The sequence below is a fragment of the Oncorhynchus masou genome, chromosome 5 (genome assembly GCF_036934945.1).
Source record: "Oncorhynchus masou masou isolate Uvic2021 chromosome 5, UVic_Omas_1.1, whole genome shotgun sequence".
NCBI lineage: Eukaryota > Metazoa > Chordata > Actinopteri > Salmoniformes > Salmonidae > Oncorhynchus > Oncorhynchus masou.
The window spans coordinates 45,501,130-45,520,442 of NC_088216.1; the positions used below are offsets into that span (position 1 = coordinate 45,501,130).

The 19,313-nt window shown below is 44.1% G+C and overlaps 1 protein-coding gene across 1 annotated transcript in view; it reads left to right on the top strand.

Moving 5' to 3' along the window:
- Nucleotides 1-19,313, top strand: part of bsnb (bassoon (presynaptic cytomatrix protein) b) — a 115,194-nt gene that overhangs the window by 17,560 nt on the left and 78,321 nt on the right. The window contains exon 3 of the mRNA XM_064965702.1: nt 9,891-10,904. Coding sequence (XP_064821774.1) covers nt 9,891-10,904 — 1,014 coding nt within the window. The remainder of the gene's footprint in view (nt 1-9,890; nt 10,905-19,313) is intronic.

Sequence of the window (19,313 nt, forward strand, 5' to 3'; positions counted from 1 at the left end):
CAGAAAACATTTGGTTGAAGTTATTGCTGCCAACCAGTTATTGGGTCAACCAGTTATTAAATCCAAGGGTTCAAATACTTTTCCCACCCTGCACTGTGAATGTTTACATGGTGTGTTCAATAAAGACACAATTGTTTGTGTGTTATTAGTTTAAGCAAGCAGTGTTTGTCTGTTGTTATGAATTAGATGAAGATCAGTTCAAGTGTTATGACCAATTTATGCATAAATCCAGGTATTTCCAAAGGGTTCACATAACTTTTCTTGCCACTGTATATAAGCACCACTTTTGACCAGAGCCCTATGGCTGTCATGTGGAACAGCCTATGTCTTCTGTCTTTCCAGTCATTGTAGATAGGATCCTGGCCTTTCAACGGGGGCTGAAGTGAAGTGTATTGTATAGGAGGCTGGGGGTTGAGTTAGTTAGGGAAATACTGTAGCAGGAGGCTGTGGGTTGAGTTAGATAGGCAAATACTGTAGCAGGAGCCTGTGGGTTGAGTTAGTTAAGCAAATACTGTAGCAGGAGCCTGTGGGTTGAGTTAGTTCGTTAAATACTGTAGCAGGAGCCTGTGGGTTGAGTTAGTTCGTTATATACTGTAGAAGGAGCCTGTGGGTTGAGTTAATTCGTTAAATACTGTAGCAGTGACAGATAAAACAAGGGTTTATAACAGGCTGCCAGCCACGGGACAGAATGACAGCTGCCGCCTAGGGTAGGGGGCTGTTCTGTGTGTGTGCATGTGTGGGTGTGTGTGTTCACGTGTACTTGGATGCATGCATGCGTGCGTGCGTGTGCGCGCATGTGTGTGTGTGTGTCTGTGTGTGTGTGCATGCATGTGTGTGTGTGTGTGTGTTTTGTTTTTAAATGCATGTCACCTCTGCAGAATGTTCCATAATTAACCTTGGTAACTAGAGAGTTACAAACTGTACCTCACTAGACCACAGCGTTCTAAGAATCTCCCTGACTGTTTCCCAAATAGTACCCTATTGCCCATATAGTGCACTTCTTTTGACTAGGGCCCAGACACACTTAGGACAAAGGGTGCTATTAATAATCTAGTGGGGTCTATCGGCTGTCCCCATAAGAGAACCCTTTGAAGAACCCTTTTTGGTTCCGGATAGATCCCTTTTTGGGTTCCATGTAGAGCACTTTCCACAGAGGGTTCCACATTGAACCCAAAAGTGTTCTACCTGGAACCAAAAAGGGGTGCTACCTGGATCCAAAAAAAAGGTTATCCTAATGGGGACAGCCGAAGAATCCTTTTGGAACCCTTTTTTCTAAGAGTGTAATGGTGGCAGTTGTTAGGAATATGGTGCTATTTAAGACACACCTCAGACTTCACATTCCAACCACACATTTGACAAAATATTGCATACCTTACCTGAATAGAACATTCCATGTCTTCCCTTGAGCTAGCAGAACTGCATCATTTGGGCAGACATTCCATACCTCACTTCAGTAAAATGTGCCCATTCCTCACCAAGGCTGATGGCGCCGTTTTATTTAGAGAGCAGAGAGCTTCACTCTTCAATGTCAACAGAGTGCTTCTCTGCCTCGAAGTAAAATCTCATTACTTAGCCCAATATTCTGTGTAACACATGGTTTCTCGAAGAATAAAAAAAGGTTGGCCCTCTTTCGGGGGCCGCTTGCGTTACACCTAGCTCTGTAGAACGGACTTTACTGTATGGCTGCGATCCCCGTACAGGGATCAACATCAGGGGAAATTTCAGAGTGACAACTAAAAACACAACGTCGTAACATTAAACATTCTTGAAAATGCAAGTGTCTTACTTCCTTCAAAAGATTAGGATCTTGGTAATCAAACTACGTTTTCCGATTTACAATAGCTATTACAGAGAACAAATATCATGCTTTTGTTTGAGAAGAGCAATCAACAACAAAAAATATTTTCCGCCATGACAGTTTTTACACATTCACATCTGAAGGTAAAATTATGACTTTCATTCTGATATCTTGCTCTTATTTCTCTTCCTGAGGGTCCCAGTGATCAAATGAAGTGCCATTTTCTTTGATAAAATCCATTTTTATAGCCTAAATCTAAACATTTTGTAAACCGTTTGTGCTGTGAATTCCATCTCTATCAATTTTTTTACGGAGCATTCGACGTAATTACACACCGTAAACAATTGTTTATCTAGTCATGGTTGGTTTCAGTACATTCCTCTGTTTGCAACACAGCCAAACGTGATAGTTTTTTTTGGCGGGGAGTATTGACCGAAGTGAACTGATTTGAAGACAACGAGCAATGACTTCCTTGAGCACCAATAATTTTAGCGAAGCTTCGTTGATTGACTGTATTTCTGCCCTATGACCACTGATCTTCTTGAAATCTAGCTGGGTAGATGAGCTGAGCTGAGGTAATGAGCTGAGGTAAACGCCAGTATGTAATGGTTATGGGTTGGACCGCCATTCCTTGTTTGTTATCGCACACGTAACGAACTCCATTCTCGCCTTGACCATCAGAGGAGTTTCAGTGAACCTTGTTATGTACAACAGTATTTTGGAAAGTAGTATTTTCAACTATTTCATTGAAGACATCATGGCGAATAAATCAGGAAAAGCGAAGTCCAAGTTTAAATTTACAGATTTGCACCAGATTATAGAAGAGATTGATCGGGAAAGTGAGGCAGATATTTTTGTTTGAGGAATCTTTGAGTGTTATGATTCAAACAGGAGCTGAGGAGCTGTTTCTGCGAGGACAGGACGTACTTCTGGATGGGTAAGTGCTAATGCCGTTTTATGAAATATATATATTTATTTATTTTTGCAAAAAAATAAAATAAAAAAATAAATGTGGTTTGTTTGGGTGTGTGTGTGTGTGTGTGTATATATGTGTGTGTGTGTGTGTGTATGTATGTATGTATGTGTGTATATATACATACATACATACATACATACATACATACATACATACATACATACATACATACATACATACATACATACATACATACATACATACATACATACATACAGTGGGGCAAAAAGGTATTTAGTCAGGCTGTTCCACTGGATGTCAGAAGGTGAATTCACCAATTTGTAAGTCGCTCTGGATAAGAGCGTCTGCTAAATGACTTAAATGTAAATGTAAATGTCAGCTACCAATGTGTGTGAAAACCTTGTGAAGACTTACAGAAAACATTGGACCTCTGTCATTGCCAACAAAGGGTATATAACAAAGTATTGAGAAGTATTTGGTCAATAACAAAAGTTTATTTTCCACCATAATTTGCAAATAAATTCATAAAAAATCCTACAATGTAATTTTCTGGATTTTCTTTTCTCATTTAGTCCGTCATAGTTGAAGTGTACCTATGATGAAAATTGCAGGCCTCTCTCATCTTTTTAAGTGGGAGAACTTGCACAATTGGTGGCTGACTAAATACTTTTTAGCCCCACTGTATATTCCATGTCAGATATATATATATTTTTTTTTATTCAAATGGAATGGAGTAGAACAGCAAACACACACATGGCCACTGCACCTGCTACTCCTCTGTATTTCCATATGAAATAGCCGTTAGGTGCTGTTCGGGGAGGGCAGGCCCACAACAATGGCCGGAGTTGAATGGAACAGCACTTCACCTTAGTGACTGTTCCCTCTGCTCTATACAATACATATCTGTTTATTGTATGTGTTGATAAAAGGCTCATACAATATAAATATTTTTAAAAATGTTTTCTTTCACAGTGATAGCGACTCCGACTGGGAGCCCCCGGTGCCAAGCTGCCCGCTCTACCTCTGCCCCCACTACTCCTGCGGAGGTGTTCATATGCCACAGTTCATTGCTGCAGGCATGACTGCGCTTCAGGGCCAAAAGGGCACAGCATGGAGACGTCGTTGTGTTCTGTGTCGCATTTGTGTTAGAATTGCTTTTTGATATGTTGTATATAGTTATTTGCACTGTTGTATATAGTTATAGGTTATTTCACCAATTCGGCCACTTGGGTACATTTGGGCAACTTGTGTGGGACACCTGGGTGACTTCATGCTAAATGTCATGTAGCTCACCCATTCCTGAAGTTATCAGTCTGAAACTTTGCACACCTACAGTTGCCCTCTTGTGTTATCCATCAAAATGATCTCCAGCATCCTATCTGACTGTGTGGCTATTCTAGTACATGTGAAAGATGATGCTACAACAATAAAAAACAGAAAACGTATGCTCTTTCTTTCTCTTTTCTTCCACCAGATCTACAGTGTTATATTCTTCTACATTCAATTAACATTTCCAAAAACTTCAGAATGTTTCTATTCATACCAAGACTATGCACATCCTAGCCTCTGGGGCTGAGCTATAGGCAGTTAGATTAGGGTATGTCTTCAGGCTGAAATTGAGAACAAGGGATGCAGCCATAAGAGGTTAACTATCTTATAAACCGATCCGCAACATCTCACGGAGCGGAGGTTGACAAACACGGGTGTCGTACACGGAGCAGCAGAATCAGTGGAGGCTGTTGAGGGGAGTAGAGCTCGTAATAATGGCTGGAATGGAGCTCTATCAAACACATGGAAACCATACCGTTCTATTGATTCCGTTCCAATCCATTACTATGCGCCCGTCCTCCGATTTCGAAGTGCCACCAGCCACCATTGAGAAGCAGACTACTCTGTGAGTTTTTTTCTCCATCTGATGCCAGTCCTGTGGGATCCCTAGCGGGGCCCCTGCTGGGCCTGTAACGTCCTGTCATTGCCTGGTGTACAACATCGAGATGCGGCTTTCACAACACGGAGAGGTTTTCCACTAATCACCTTCAAGACACCTATCATCGTTTTCCTTCCAGCCGCCGAAGGTTTCTGCTTCAGAACTCGAATGCCAGCCTAGCAACATTTAGTAACGAGGGAAGCGCCTTTTGGAGAAAGTGTGTGCGCCCCGTTTGTGTGTTCCATAATTTGTGTGTGTGTACGCTACAAAGGCACAGCGAGGCCTTTTGATGTCTCCTGGCCCAGTTTTGTGCTAGTTGATAAACCACTGCATTTCGAATTCCTCCTTTCTCCCCAGACTGCAGTGTTCAGCAGCAACATGTAGCCTAGCCCGCTGCAGCTTGGTGGTACTGCAGAAGGTTGTTCTGCAGGGCATGGCTTCTCCGTCTGTCTACCGCTGGGTCTGGGTCCGTCTCTGTCCGATCCACCGTTCCTCACAGTACCACTGTGTCTGCTTGCGGCCCAAATGGAAACCTATTCCTTATGCAGTGCACTACCTTTGACCAGAACCCCCTACGCCTGTCTCTGTCTGTTTCGCCTGTCTCGGTCTGCTACGCCATTTCTCACATAACCACTGTGTCTTCTTGCGTCCCAAATGATTCCCTATGCAGTGCACTATGCAGGGGATAGGGTGCCATTCCAGACGTAGACAGTGTCTGCTTGACTGAGGGTGTGGCTGGCTGAGACCTGATGATGTTTAGCATTAGCTTGACATGGCAGCCAGCAAAGATAGAGGAGCAAAAGAAAGAGAAATGGCGTGTGAGAAGAATAGATCCTGATTAGAATTTATTAACATATTTGTTTTCCGCTGGCGTTTAGACAGTGTGTGTTTTGGTATGACAGTTCTGTGGTCTATCCCTGTAATATACGGGGTATATATCCAGCTCTGTAGGCTTCTCACTGCTAAATGATTTCCTAAAATCTCTCTCTCTCTCTCTCTCATTTATATTTGTATAAAAATATATGAGAAGCATTGATATCTGAAGCATTGCTGTGTAATTTGTGCTTCAATCAATGGCAGGAGGTGACAGGGTGCAGAACATACACACACACACTACCAGCCACTACTAGAGTAGTGGAAAATGGATGACGAGATGGGAGAGAAATGAAGATTGAGAGGACTGCGATGGAGAGATGAGGACAGGGGAACGAGTGATAAAGATGTAGAGGGAGACCAAGATGGAGGGAGGGCAGAAGAGAGAAATGAAATGGGGGAGAGACCGCGATAGTGTTGCTGTAATTTCATGCTTTTTCATGGAAGAAAAAAAATCACATTTGATCAAGACTCACATGATTGCCTCAGAATAGGCAGAGAGAGAGAGAGAGAGTTACAGAGGGAGAGAGAGAGAGAGAGGTAAACGAGTGCTGGCTCTCCACAAAATATCATATTTCATAAAGGTCAACATAATTGTCTTAAGCGATGCTACGAAAGAGAGAAAAGGGAGAAAGGGAGAAACTATGAGAGAGCGAAAGAGAGAGAGAGAGAGCTCAACCTTGATTTGATCAAGGCCCTGGCTTGTTTGTTTTTGCATATCTATTTTCCCTGCAGCCCACTGTTGTTTGTGAGCGTGCCAGGTTGATTGACTGTTCAAAGGAATGCCTCGTCACTCCAACCTCAGAGAGACTACAGGGACTAAAACAGGGTGTGGGATACTACTGTGACTGAATGACTGACACACACACTGGCAGACAGACAGACAGACTGACCCAGAAACACACTGACTTGTTGTCATTGACCACCTGACCCAGTGTACAAAATATCAACAAAGGCCTCATGGGAAATATGCACTCCTCAATAATAGGTGTAACAACCTTCTCCTCTCAGCCCTCTCCATTACTATGGTCCAGACGGGCTTATGGCAACAATACGAGATCTCGGCTGTGTCCCAAAGGTCAACATTTATTTCAAGTTTAGTATGATCTGGTGAGGCATCCTTCGCCATGCAGCGAGAGGGGTTCTTTTTCTAGCATTCACCAACCAGGCATAATGATTCTATGCTATCGTGCCTGGCTGGCTGGAGTTGTAATATGCTCTAGCTGTCCATGGGTGTGTCCCAAATGGCACCCTGGAAGTGATTTCGTACACTCGTTTTGACCAGGGCACTGTTTGGAATGGTACCCTATTCCCTATTTAGTGCACTCCTTTTGACCAGGCCCCTTTTTTAGAGCACTACTTTTGACCACTGCCCTCTGCTCAAAAGTGGTGCACTAAATAGGGAATAGGTTGCAATTTGGGACACTACCTACTGTATATGCTTGACACGACCAGTCCTGTGGAGGATAGTACAGGATAGTCAGATACAGAACTAGAGCCCTCCCCACTGGGGCACAAATGTCCATTCAACATCTGTTCCACGTTGTTTCATTTCATTGAAATGACTTGGAAACAACGTTGACTCAACCAGTGTGTGCCAAGTGGGTGTGGACTGCATGTTACAACACAGCCATGGCACCTTGGCTGTCACTGGACATGTTATTGCCCAACAGTGATATACGTAAATACAATAAATATTGCATCTCAAACTCTTCCGTATACAATTCTGTGTATGTCTTTGTAGAACTGCATATTTCGGTGACATATTGTGTGTTTGTCTGTCTCTGGGTACGAGTGAATATATGAGTTTGTGTGTCTGTCTGTTTGTATGAGTGAATACAGGAGTTTGTGTGTCTGTCTGTGTGTTTGTGTGAGCGGAATTAGACAGATCTGTGTGCTTTTGAGCAAAATGAAATACCGATATGCGTGTCTGTGTGCTTTTGAAGCGGTTCAAAATTGGATCTTCAGAGCAATAACATGGAAGGAAGTAATGAGGGAATCATATTCATGAGCAATGATCAATAGTGGCTGGTACAGACTGGCTAGATGGAAAAAAAACCATGCAAGACAAGATTCATTACGTCTCAGTACAAAATGAGAAACTTAATGATGTAAGAACAGACTCATTTACTTGCAATCACTTCCACAGACCATAAACAGCCATTAAATGCGGCGGTGTGTATTCATGGGTGCCAAGGGAAGCCAGGCTTCCCCAAAAAAATGTACCAAGAAAAAAACATAGAAACTAACGTATCTTTCCCCTCTGTGTTTCAAAAATATCCTTCAATTTGGAAGAGGCTGAATGTATCTCACCGGAGAAAGCATCCGAGCAAACGAAACAGCGCCCCTCTGCCTCAGTATGTGTAGCGTATCTATCTGATGCTGTCTGGTCAGAAAGAGCATTACATTGTTGCCGCCCGAACCATTGAATGCAAGGGAAGCCAGCAAGTATTTGGCCTCCCTTAATAAAAAATGAATAAAATAATAGCCAATCAGCATTGAGCTAAACTGAGTGACCTCAGCTGTGAATGGTCCTGGCGCACAAAAAAAAAAAACTGTCCGTTTTTGGATTTGGATTCAGGCCAATCACATCACATGGCAAATGCCATTATTGACAGAAAAACTTGAATTGTTTTACATCTCGTTGTGTTGCTGTCCTGCGGTGGCTAGCTAGCTAAAATCCTCTCTTTACTAAATTCTCCGTACTGGCTAATGATTACAATGGCGATTCTGATCCAACCATTAATTCATACATTGCTGTGCCCCTGGCCTGAGAGGATGGAAGTTTGAATACATACCTAGATATAGAAGGCTAACATTGCCCATGAATGCATGTTAGGCTAGTTAGCAAGCATTTTAGCCAGGTAGCCTAGGACAACAAAAAAGAAAAGAGTGTACTGTATGACAGCCATGGACATCACTGGACAGATGCTGCACTCCAGGTTTTGTAATGAAACAAAAGTGTGGTTGAATTTATTAATCAATTATTTATAAGAATATAATATTATTCTTATTGTCTTGGCATTTAGGGCTATGTATCACAGTCGCAAGGCATATGAACTAACAGGTTTTTAGAGCAAACAACACCATTATCACAACACATAGGTTGTAATATGGCTTTTCTTTCTGTATTGGCTTCCCCAGTGATTTCACCCACGCACCGTTACTCATTAAAGGAAAGAGCGAGTCCTCTGAAATCATACTTCGTTGATGAAACAGGGATGTCTGGGAAGACGGGGCCTTTCTTCTTTGTGTGAGTTGTGTGTGTGTGTGTGTGTGTGTGTGTGTGTGTGTGTGTGTGTGTGTGTGTGTGTGTGTGTGTGTGTGTGTGTGTGCGCGTGTGTGTGTGGTTTGTAAAGCATGGTGCTTGCAACGCCATGAATCGTTGGTTGGATTTGTTCTGGGCCACCCATATGAAAAATATATGCGTGCATGACTGTAAGTCGCATTGGATAAAAGCTAAACGCTAAATGGCATACATGATTAGTATGGTTTGTGAGTGAAACTAGGGGCCACATGGTTCTCTGTTCTAAAGGTCCGAGTTGCGCATCATGGCGCTGGATCAGGGGACAGGGAGGGTGTGGTTTTCCTGTCTTGTTACAGTATCTGCCTGGTGAAGAGGGAGTAAGGAGAAGGGGAGAGAGAGAGAGAGAGAGAGAGAGAGAGAGAGAGAGAGAGAGAGAGAGAGAGAGAGAGAGAGAGAGAGAGAGAGAGAGAGAGAGAGAGAGAGAGAGAGAGAGAGAGAGAGAGAGAGAGAGAGAGAGAGAGAGAGAGAGAGAGAGAGAGAGAGAGAGAGAGAGAGAGAGAGAGAGAAGGTGGAAGAAAGAGAAGGCAGGGGCAGAGAGAGAGAGACAACGAAGACATGAAAGGGAAAGGGAGGAAGAGGGAAGCGAGGAGAGAAGGACTGAGACAAGACAGCATGAGAGAGGACAGAAGGCGGTGGATCCCATGCCATGTGTCAGTAAGCTTACGTCATCATTTATCAGCCCTGCTGTTTACCAACAAGAGGCTCCTAGTGAGACAAGCCAAGGTGTATCAAAGTGCTGATTTAGGATCAGTTCTGCTTTTCCGATTTGCATTTTACGAACAGGGGGACATGACGTCTGAGACGCTTGATACACACGGCTCCAGTTCTCTTGCTCAATGTATATTTGACATATGATTTGTTCCTTGAAAACATCCATCGATTGTCTATAAAGTTTTCAGAAATGTATGTATTCATTTTTGTTAGTCAAACCAATCGGGTAACGCGCAATGATTTTAGTGAATTCAGTTGGTGACACTGGGTATGTATAGTACTCTGTATAGATACCTCTTGCTAATGCGTTTTTATTTCTTCTTCATTGCTACCGTAGGTCCAGGAGTGGCTGTGTCTGAACTGCCAGATGCAGAGAGCTTTGGGAATGGACATGGAGACACCTCGCTCCAAGAGCCAGCAGCAGATACACTCTCCTTCTCACCAAGCCAAACCAGAGCCCATCTCTGAACCTCAACCTCAGCCCCAGGTCCAACCTCAGCCGCAGGTCCAACCTCAGCCCCAGGTCCAACCTCAGCCCCAGCCCCAAGCCCCACCTAAGGCACAGCCCCTAACCCAGCATCAGGCTCCGACACAGGCCCAGCCTCCACCGGGCCCTAACAGACAGACTGGTCCAGGCCCGGGGCAGACCCCTCAGCAGCAGAGAAGTCCAGGGGGCCCTGCTCCAGCCCAGGGCCAGGGTGGGGCTCGTCTCCCCCCAGGAGCTGTCCCTCTCCCAGGTATGGCCAAAGCTCCATCCCAGCCTGACCTCCGTGGCTCCCCTGCCCACCAGCCCCTGCCCCTCCGCCAGGACCACACCCGTAGTGCAGGGAGCTCCCCGTCCCGCCAGCCCCCACCCCCGGCCGCCGCCCCCGAGCAGACCTTTGGGAAGCTGTTTGGAGGCTTCGGTGGCTTCGGTGCCTCCCTCCTCAACCAGGCCAGCACCCTCATATCAGATAACCCAGTAGCTGCTCCGCCACAGCCCTCCAAACCTGCCCCCAAACCAGCCGGACCCCAGGGAGCTGCAGCTGGGGCTGGGAAACCACTAGGAACTCATCCTGGCCAACAGGGACCCCACGCACCCCAACAGGGACCCCACGCACCCCAACAGGGACCCCACGCACCCCAACAGGGACCCCACGCACCCCAACAGGGACCCCACGCACCCCAACAGGGATCCCACGCACCCCAACAGGGACCCCCCCAGCAGCAGGCCAAAGGTGCCTGCTGTCCCCTGTGTAAGACTAGTCTCAACGTGGGGGTGACGGGCGAGCCGGCCAACTACAGCACCTGCACCCAGTGTCATGCCCAGGTCTGCAACCTGTGTGGATTCAACCCTGCACCCCATCTGGAGGTAAGAGCGGTCTCATCTCTAATCTCTAGTCATCGGAGTCTTCAGTTGGTTGTGATTTCTCTTCCTGTGTGTGGGTGTGTGTGTGTGTGGGGGAGTGTGTGAGAGGGAGATGCACAGTTTTGTGGCTTTGTGTGAGGTATGTGGGTGGATGTGATCATGTCTGAATAAGGGCCAAGTGCCCTGTGATAAAACTGGGCCATCTGTGGTGAAATAGATGATAGAATAGTTTATGGATGTGTTTCTATAAAAATGCCATGTCATAGTGCAATAGAATATGTCTCACTCTGGCTGCCCTAGTCTTTCTCTGTCTTTCTTCAACCTGCGTTCTACTAAAGCTTTCCCATGGGTGTGGGTCAGTGGCATTACTATTTGATACATCTGGGTTGTATTCATTAGGCACCAAACGAAAGAAAACAGACTGAAACAGGGAGGGACAACTTGATCTTGTTTTTGTTTTCTGTTGCAAAAACATTTTCCCGTTGAATGCCCCAGATGAATACAAACCGTGGTTTATTGGGCATTCTTCCTGTTGCTTCCTGTCTGTCTCTAGTAATCAGGTGGGATTGTGTCGCTCCAGAAGTGATGCCCTGTGACTCACAACAGTCTCCCCTGTGGTGGAAAGGGAGATTTAGGTCACGTCCCAAATAGCACCCTATTCCCGATGCAGCGCACTAGTTTAGACAGGGCCCATGGGGAATAGGATGCCATTAGGGACATTGACATGGCCAATACAACTAAATTGGGTTTGATCCTTTCTGTGTAATAGATGACTCATTCATTAATATCAATGAGTCATAAGGAAAGACCTATGGTGATTCACAAGGCAGTGTGAGTGACTCACCCCTTTAACCTTCTTAACCCACGATTGTAAAAAATACAACGCTGCCTAAATTACATCCAGTACCGGTCCTAAACTTAAAAAATCATGTCAAACACTACCTCGTTCGTCTCCTTATACCCAAACAGTAGTATTTGGTGTGTGTCAGTATTATTGTGGCATCAGTATCCCCTGAAACATTAGAAAACTGTCCGCTCGTCTGAGATCCCACTGGTCCCCTACACGAGCACACTGTCTGACTCCCGAGTGGCGCAGCGGTCTAAGGCACTGCATGGCATTGCTTGAGGCGTCACTACAGACTCTGGTTTGTATCACAATCGGCCGTGATCGGTAGTCCCATAGGGCGGCACGCAATTGGCCCAGTGTTGGGAGGGTTTGGCCGGGGTAGGCCGTCATTGTAAAATAAGAATTTGTTCTTAACTTTCTTGCCTAGTTAAATAAAGGTTCAATAGAAAACTGTAAATGAACAAGCATACTGTATGTTGGTAGGCGTCCATGCAAGCCCATGACTTGACATTTTTTTTCTTGTCTTCTCTAAGATGATTATGTCGATTTGTTTTGTATTTATTGAGAAACAAACATTTAGAGGTAGTTTTGTAAGTATTCCAAAAACACATAATTGCGCTTAAAGGTTTGCAAATCTGAGACATGGGGCCACATTCATATGTTAATGCAGAAGTAAGTGAGATGCAAATATGGAAAACAAAATGCTTTGATGTTCTCTCTACGTATCAAAAGAACAAACATTTATATATATATTTTGATAAATGATTGGTTTATGAGGTCAGAATACTGCCGTCGACGACCATTCATTTTATGGTGAAGAAGTAAGATAGGATGGCTATCTCTCCAAGTTCAACTAGAAAGGACAACCAAATATTACTGAAAACAAATTCAATGTTCTCCATACATAGAAAACCCACAAAATACTTGATCCTTCAAAAAAGTATGAATTTGTTAGCAAAATACTAACATTTGGATAGATCCAAGTTGATCAATTTAGCTATTTCAGACATAATATCACCTCATTTTAAATGTATATACCATAAGACAATTTTTTTCCATCACATGTCAATGCTTTTAATCCAATTTGATGTGATTTTTTTTTAAATAAAATAAAAATTTGTCCCGCCATTGAAGCTCAATGGTGCATTTTTGCAAAGCTTACATACAATTATTCTACAAACTTGAAATTCCAAAAATGTATTATTTTTATCATTGGCCTATTAGAAGTATTTCTGAAGGGTAATACATTTTTTTTATCCTCATTTGGATTTTTGCTTGGGTCTCACAGGGATAAAGGTGCGCCCCCTGATTCTTTCCAATAGAACCAAAACAAAAAAGAAGGCCGCTCGTTAGAACAGAGGCTTGTTAGGCTTTCAGGCCAATCAGGAGTCAGGCCAATCACGGAGCTTAATTATGCAAATCAGGCCCAATTGAATGATGGCAGTAATAACAAGATTAGTGGCCGGTGTTGGGCTTGTTATGGGCCTGCCTTGTCTTCCTCGGCATCTGGCTGGCAGTAGCAGTGGCTCCGGCCAATTATAGATAGATAGATAGATAGATCGCTATGGAAACATGGCGCTATCGTTTGTCAGGTACTGCTTTGATGCCTGGGTGGATTCAGAAGCAGCTGAATAAGCCGAGCCGATGAGTTTCATGAGACGTCCAAAGAGTACAGAAAGTTTCGACGTGATGTGATGAGATGTCTCGCCGTGGTGTTGTGCAACTCTACGGCAGCGTCAGTCAACCTGTGTGTGTTTGAAGATTGCATCAGCAGGCTAGGTTTTGTTAGTGGCAGATTCGGATGTAAATGTAATTGGTACAATGCCTATGTTGTATCTGTATCTGCAGGTTTGTTGGTAAGGGCTAGAGAACTGTGTAAGGAGAGTGCTGATTCTTCTGTATGCTTCCCCGACTAACACACACAAACACTCTCCCTCTTTTTTTCCTGTCTTCTCCCTCTTTCCTGTCCTGGCTGTAGGCTAACCCTCTCTTGATCTCTCTCACCCTCCCTCTAGGTTTATTTGTGGCCTTTCTCTCTCTCTCTCTCTCACTCTCTCTCTCTCTCTCTCTCTCTCTCTCTCTCTCTCTCTCTCTCGTCCTGGCTGTAGGCTAACCCTCTCTTGATCTCTCTCACCCTCCCTCTAGGTTTATTTGTGGCCTTTCTCTCTCTCTCTCTCTCACTCTCTCTCTCTCTCTCTCTCTCTCTCTCTCTCTCTCTCTCGTCCTGGCTGTAGGCTATCCCTCCCTCTCTCTCTCTCTCTCTCTCTCTCTCTCTCTCTCTCTCTCTCTCTCGTCCTGGCTGTAGGCTAACCCTCTCTCTCTCTCTCTCTCTCTCTCTCTCTCTCTCTCTCTCGTCCTGGCTGCAGGCTAACCCTCTCTTGATCTCTCTCACCCTCCCTAGAGGTTTATTTGTGGCCTTTCTCTCTCTCTCTCTCTCACTCTCTCTCTCTCTCTCTCTCTCTCTCTCTCGTCCTGGCTGTAGGCTAACCCTCTCTTGATCTCTCTCACCCTCCCTCTAGGTTTATTTGTGGCCGTCCTCTCTCTCTCTCTCTTTCTCTCTCTTTCTCTCTTTCTCTCTCTCTCTGGGTGTGGCTGTAATTGGTCTAATGCATGGGGAAAGGAGGAGAGGAGCAGCCCCACTGCACTAGACAGCTCCTATAGCCCAGACTCCGTCCTGGGGTCCCCCCTGGGGCACGTTTTGGTTTTTGCCCTAGCACTACACAGCTGATTCAAATGACCAACTAAGTCATCATCAAGCTTTGATTAGTCGAATCCGCTGTGTAGTGGACCCTGCTCAAGCCAACCCACATTCAGCACCCCTGCATTTCACAGCTCCTCCAGCCAACCCAAATTCAGCACCACATCACCGGACAGCTCCTATAGCCGTCCCCCATTCAGCACCACCTCACCGGACAGCTCCTTTAGCCAACCAGCATTCAGCACCACACCATTTGACAGGTTCTCTAGCCCAGTGGTTCTCAAACCTCTCCTCGGAGATCCCCAAATGTTTCAAAATGTTGTTGTAGTCCTGAACTAACTCACCTGATTCACCTAGTCAAGGACTTTATGATTAGCTGACAAATTGAATCAGGTGTGCTCGCTCTGGAATAGATCAAATACATGGAATGGCTGGGGGTCGCTTAGGAAAGGTTTGAGAACCACTGCTCTAGCCAACCCACATTCCCCACCATACAGACAGCTCCACTAGCCAACCCATATTCCCCTCGGGTCTAGCAGGTGCTGCCTTTGACCAATCAGAACATTTCATCGCTTGTCTCTACATTTAAGCGGGACCACTGTAGACCAGTCAGTGGTTTACATGGTGTACTCTACAATACATTGTTTCATTGCATACAGGCTTGGGCATTGTGATTTGTCATTGTGTTTGTGTATATTTGTGTGTGTGTGGTTATTTTAAGAAGTCTAATCTCTCATGGGCAGATGCACGTAACATAACTGGTATCGTAGCATCTGTCAACCGATGCAACGACTAAACAAGGAACTTTGTTCCGGTGTGCAGATTTTCCATCACTAGTCATTTAGACAAATCCCGATTTTTGCAGTTGTTCACATCTTTCGAAATCCGGAGGAGGAGGGAACACTTGGCCCATAGACATCGTTCCGCTTCCGCTCCTCGTCTTAGTATCTTCTCTAAAACTGGCGCAATTATGCACGATTTTAGTTCTCGAAGAAAACCCGGAAATCTTTACACTCTGAGAATAGGGTTCCAAAAGGGTTCTTCGGCTATCCCCATACGAGAACCCTTTTTGGTTCCAGGATGAACCCCTTTTGGTTCCAGGTAGAACTCGTTTGGGGTCTTCAAAGGGTTATCCTACGGGGACAGCCGAAGAACCCTTTTAGGTTTTAGATAACACCTTTTCCCCCCCTGCGAATGTGGGGTAGAAAATCTGGGATTATTTTTGGGATTACAATTCCTTTCAGCCCTATGGGAACCATAATGCATCATTCATTGCCATTTGATATATGGACTGTACTGTAGTGTATATCAAATGAGGACTTAGCTCCCATTTTAATCTGTACAGTTTACTGAAAAGAGAGCGAGAAAGACAGTGTGTGTGTGTGAGAGAGAGAGCATGGAAGTGAGAGATGAAGAGAGATAGCGGGAGGGAGAAAAAGAGAGTGCGAGACAGAGATAATGACTGAGAGGAGAGAGAGAGAGAGATTTTTTACAAGTAACTGCCAAAATATAGGAAACACCAAAATAAAAAGTGTCTTAATAGGGTGTTGGGCCACTATGAGACAGAACAGCTTCAATGCACCTACTTGCTTTATTAACTCAGGAACCACACCTGTGTGGAAGCACCTACTTTCAAAATACTAATTTACTCAAGTGTTTCCTTTATTTTGTCAGTTACCTGTATGTTACAGCAGCCTATGTGATTCACATCAATCAGAGCTGTGGGATTTCTATGGGTCTCTAGTGAATAAGATGTCCGTGTGTGTGTGTGTGTGTTAGTTACTTCCCCAATGCTGGCTTTCAGGGGAGATTATTCTATTGTAATCTGTATTATTCTCATGTATTCTATATTATTATAGTGTCATTGTTCCTCTGGTTGTGCAGGTAAATAAAACAACATAAATTGTTGTTGTTTTTCTACTGATGTGAGCAGACTGGTCTAATTTACATCTGGGTCTAAATGGAGGTGGTGGTTTGTGTGTGTGTATGATCGCTCCTGGGTGTGTGTGTGTGTGTGTGTGTGTGTGTGTGTGATTGCGATATTACCAGATTTACTGACATTTATATAAATGTAAAATGTCACAGCGCACTGCGAACAGCGTCTATAAAAAACAGACCATGACAGACCACAAACAATGTGTTTGTGGTCCTGCAGGCAGGTGTGTGTGCAGAGGAGTGTGAAGCTTTATCCTCCTGTGTCTAAGACTGCCAATGGCACCCTATTCCCTATGTGGTGCCCTACTTTTGACCTGAGCCAATAGAGCTCTCGTCAAAAGTTGTGCACTAAATAGGGAATAGGGTGCCATTTGGCACACATCCTTAGATTTTCCTCAGAGCATCTAGAATAGAGAATGTTACTGTGACTCAAATAACTATGATTATAGTGTCAGTCCCGATACTCCTAGTCGATATTCACACCATAAAAAGGAATTCTCCTCAACCACACCCACAAATTGGGGAAAACAAACATTCTTTCCCATTGACCTCCATGGTAAAAGAGCCAACGTTGTTGTTGAGTGTTTTATATACAGTTGAAGTCGGAAGTTTACATACATGTACGTTGGAGTCATTAAAACTTGTTTTTCAACCACTCCACACATTTCTTGTTAACAAACTACAGTTTTAGCTAGTCGGTTAGGACATCTACTTTGTGCATGACACAAGTAATTTTTTCCAACAATTGTTTACAGACAGATTATTTCACTGTATCACAATTCCAGTGGGTCAGAAATTTACATGCACTAAGTTGACTGTGCCTTTAAACAGCTTGGAAAATTCCAGAAAATGATGTCATGGCTTTAGAAGCTTCTGATAGGCTAATTGACATAATTTGAGTCAATTGGAGGTGTATCTGTGGATGTATTTAAAGGCCTACCTTGAAACTCAGTACCTCTTTGCTTGACATCATGGGAAAATCAAAAGAAATCAGCCAAGACGTCAGAAAAATAATTGTAGGCCTCCACAAGTCTGGGTCATCCTTAGGAGCAATTTCCAAACGCCTGAAGGTTTGGTCTCTGTCTCGGGGCGGCAGGGAAGCCTAGTGGTTAGAGCGTTGGACTAGTAACCGAAAGGTTGCAAGTTCGAGTCCCCGAGCTGACAAGGTACAAATCTGTCGTTCTGCCCCTGAACAGGCAGTTAACCCACTGTTCCTATGCCGTCATTGAAAATAAGAATTTGTTCTTAACTGACTTGCCTAGTAAAATTAAGGTAAAAAAAAGTACCACGTTCATCTGTACAAACAATAGTACGCAGGTATAAACACCATGGGACCACGCAGCTGTCATACCGCTCTGGAAGGAGATGCGTTCTGTCTCCTAGAGATGAACGTACTTTGGTGCGAAAAGTGCAAATCAATCCCAGAACAACAGCAAAGGACCTTGTGAAAATGCTGGAGGACACAGGTACAAAAGCATCTATATCCACAGTAAAACAAGTCTTATATCAACATAACCTGAAGGCCGCTCAGCAAGGAAGAAGTCACTGCTCCAAAACAGCAACCTGCACATGGGGACAAAGATTGTACTTTTTGGAGAAATGTCCTCTGGTCTGATGAAACAAAAATAGAACTGTTTGGCTATAATGACCATCGTTATGTTTGCAGGAAAAAGGGGTCTTGTAAGCCGAAGAACACCATCCCAACTATGAAGCACGGGGGTGCAGAATCATGTTGTGGGGGGTGCTTTGCTGCAGGAGGGACTGGTGCACATCACAAAATAGATTGCATCATGAGGGTGGGAAATCATGTGGATATATTGAAGCAACATCTCAAGACATCAGTCAGGAAGTTAAAGCTTGGTCGCAAATGGGTCTTCCAAATGGACAATGACCGCAGGCATACTTCCAAAGTTGTGGCAAAATGTCTTAAGGACAACAAATTCAAGGTATTGGAGTGGCCATCACAAAGCCCTGACCTCAATCATATAGACAATTTGTGGGCAGAACTGAAAATGCTTGTGCGAGCAAGGAGGCCTACAAACCTGACTCAGTTACATCAGCTCTGTCAGGAGGAATGGGCCAAACTTCACCCAACGTATTGTGGGAAGCTTGTGGAAGGCTACCCAAAATGTTTGACCCAAGTGAAACAATTTAAAGGCATTGCTACCAAATACTAATTGAGTGTATGTAAACTTCTGACCCACTGGGAATGTGATGAAAGAAATAAAATCTGAAATAAATCCTTCTCTCTACTATTATTCTGACATTTCACATTCTTAAAATAAGGTATCCTAACTAAACTAAGACAGGGAATCTTTACTAGGATTAAATGTCAGGAATTGTGAAATACTGAGTTTAAATGTATTTGGCTAAGGTGTATGTAAGCTTCTGACTTCAACTGTAGAAATAACAAAATATGCTGAAAAGCTGCTGTGTTGTTCAATGTAACCAGGTATAAAATCCCAACCTATGGTTCGGTTTGCAATGCTCCCACATAGGGAAATGGAGAATGTGAGAAGAACCCTGTGGCCTCACGCTATTCGACGTGGGAAATGTGGGTACCTGGGGTCCAAGTAGGGTACACGTAGCTAGGTTCATCACAGGTAAGCAGTGCCGATTTGAGCATGTAAATCTTGGTGGGGCAAAAAATAAACTATGTGGGATGCATGCCAGCAAAACCACTACTGTCGTGGAAATTTATCCTGAAGAGAGAATTTTTTTCATTTCTTCAAACAATCATCCTTTTCTTTTAAATCGTTTTAATTATTGCAATAATGAAGCGGTTCGACCCCACACCCTTGAGTGTTGGACCGAGTAACCTAACCTTTACACAAATGCAGAGTTCTTTATATAGCTGACACTAAGAATGCTTAGTCATGATTAGTTCAACCCCTCCCATGCAGACCCAGGAGCATCATAGGCCACTCTGGGT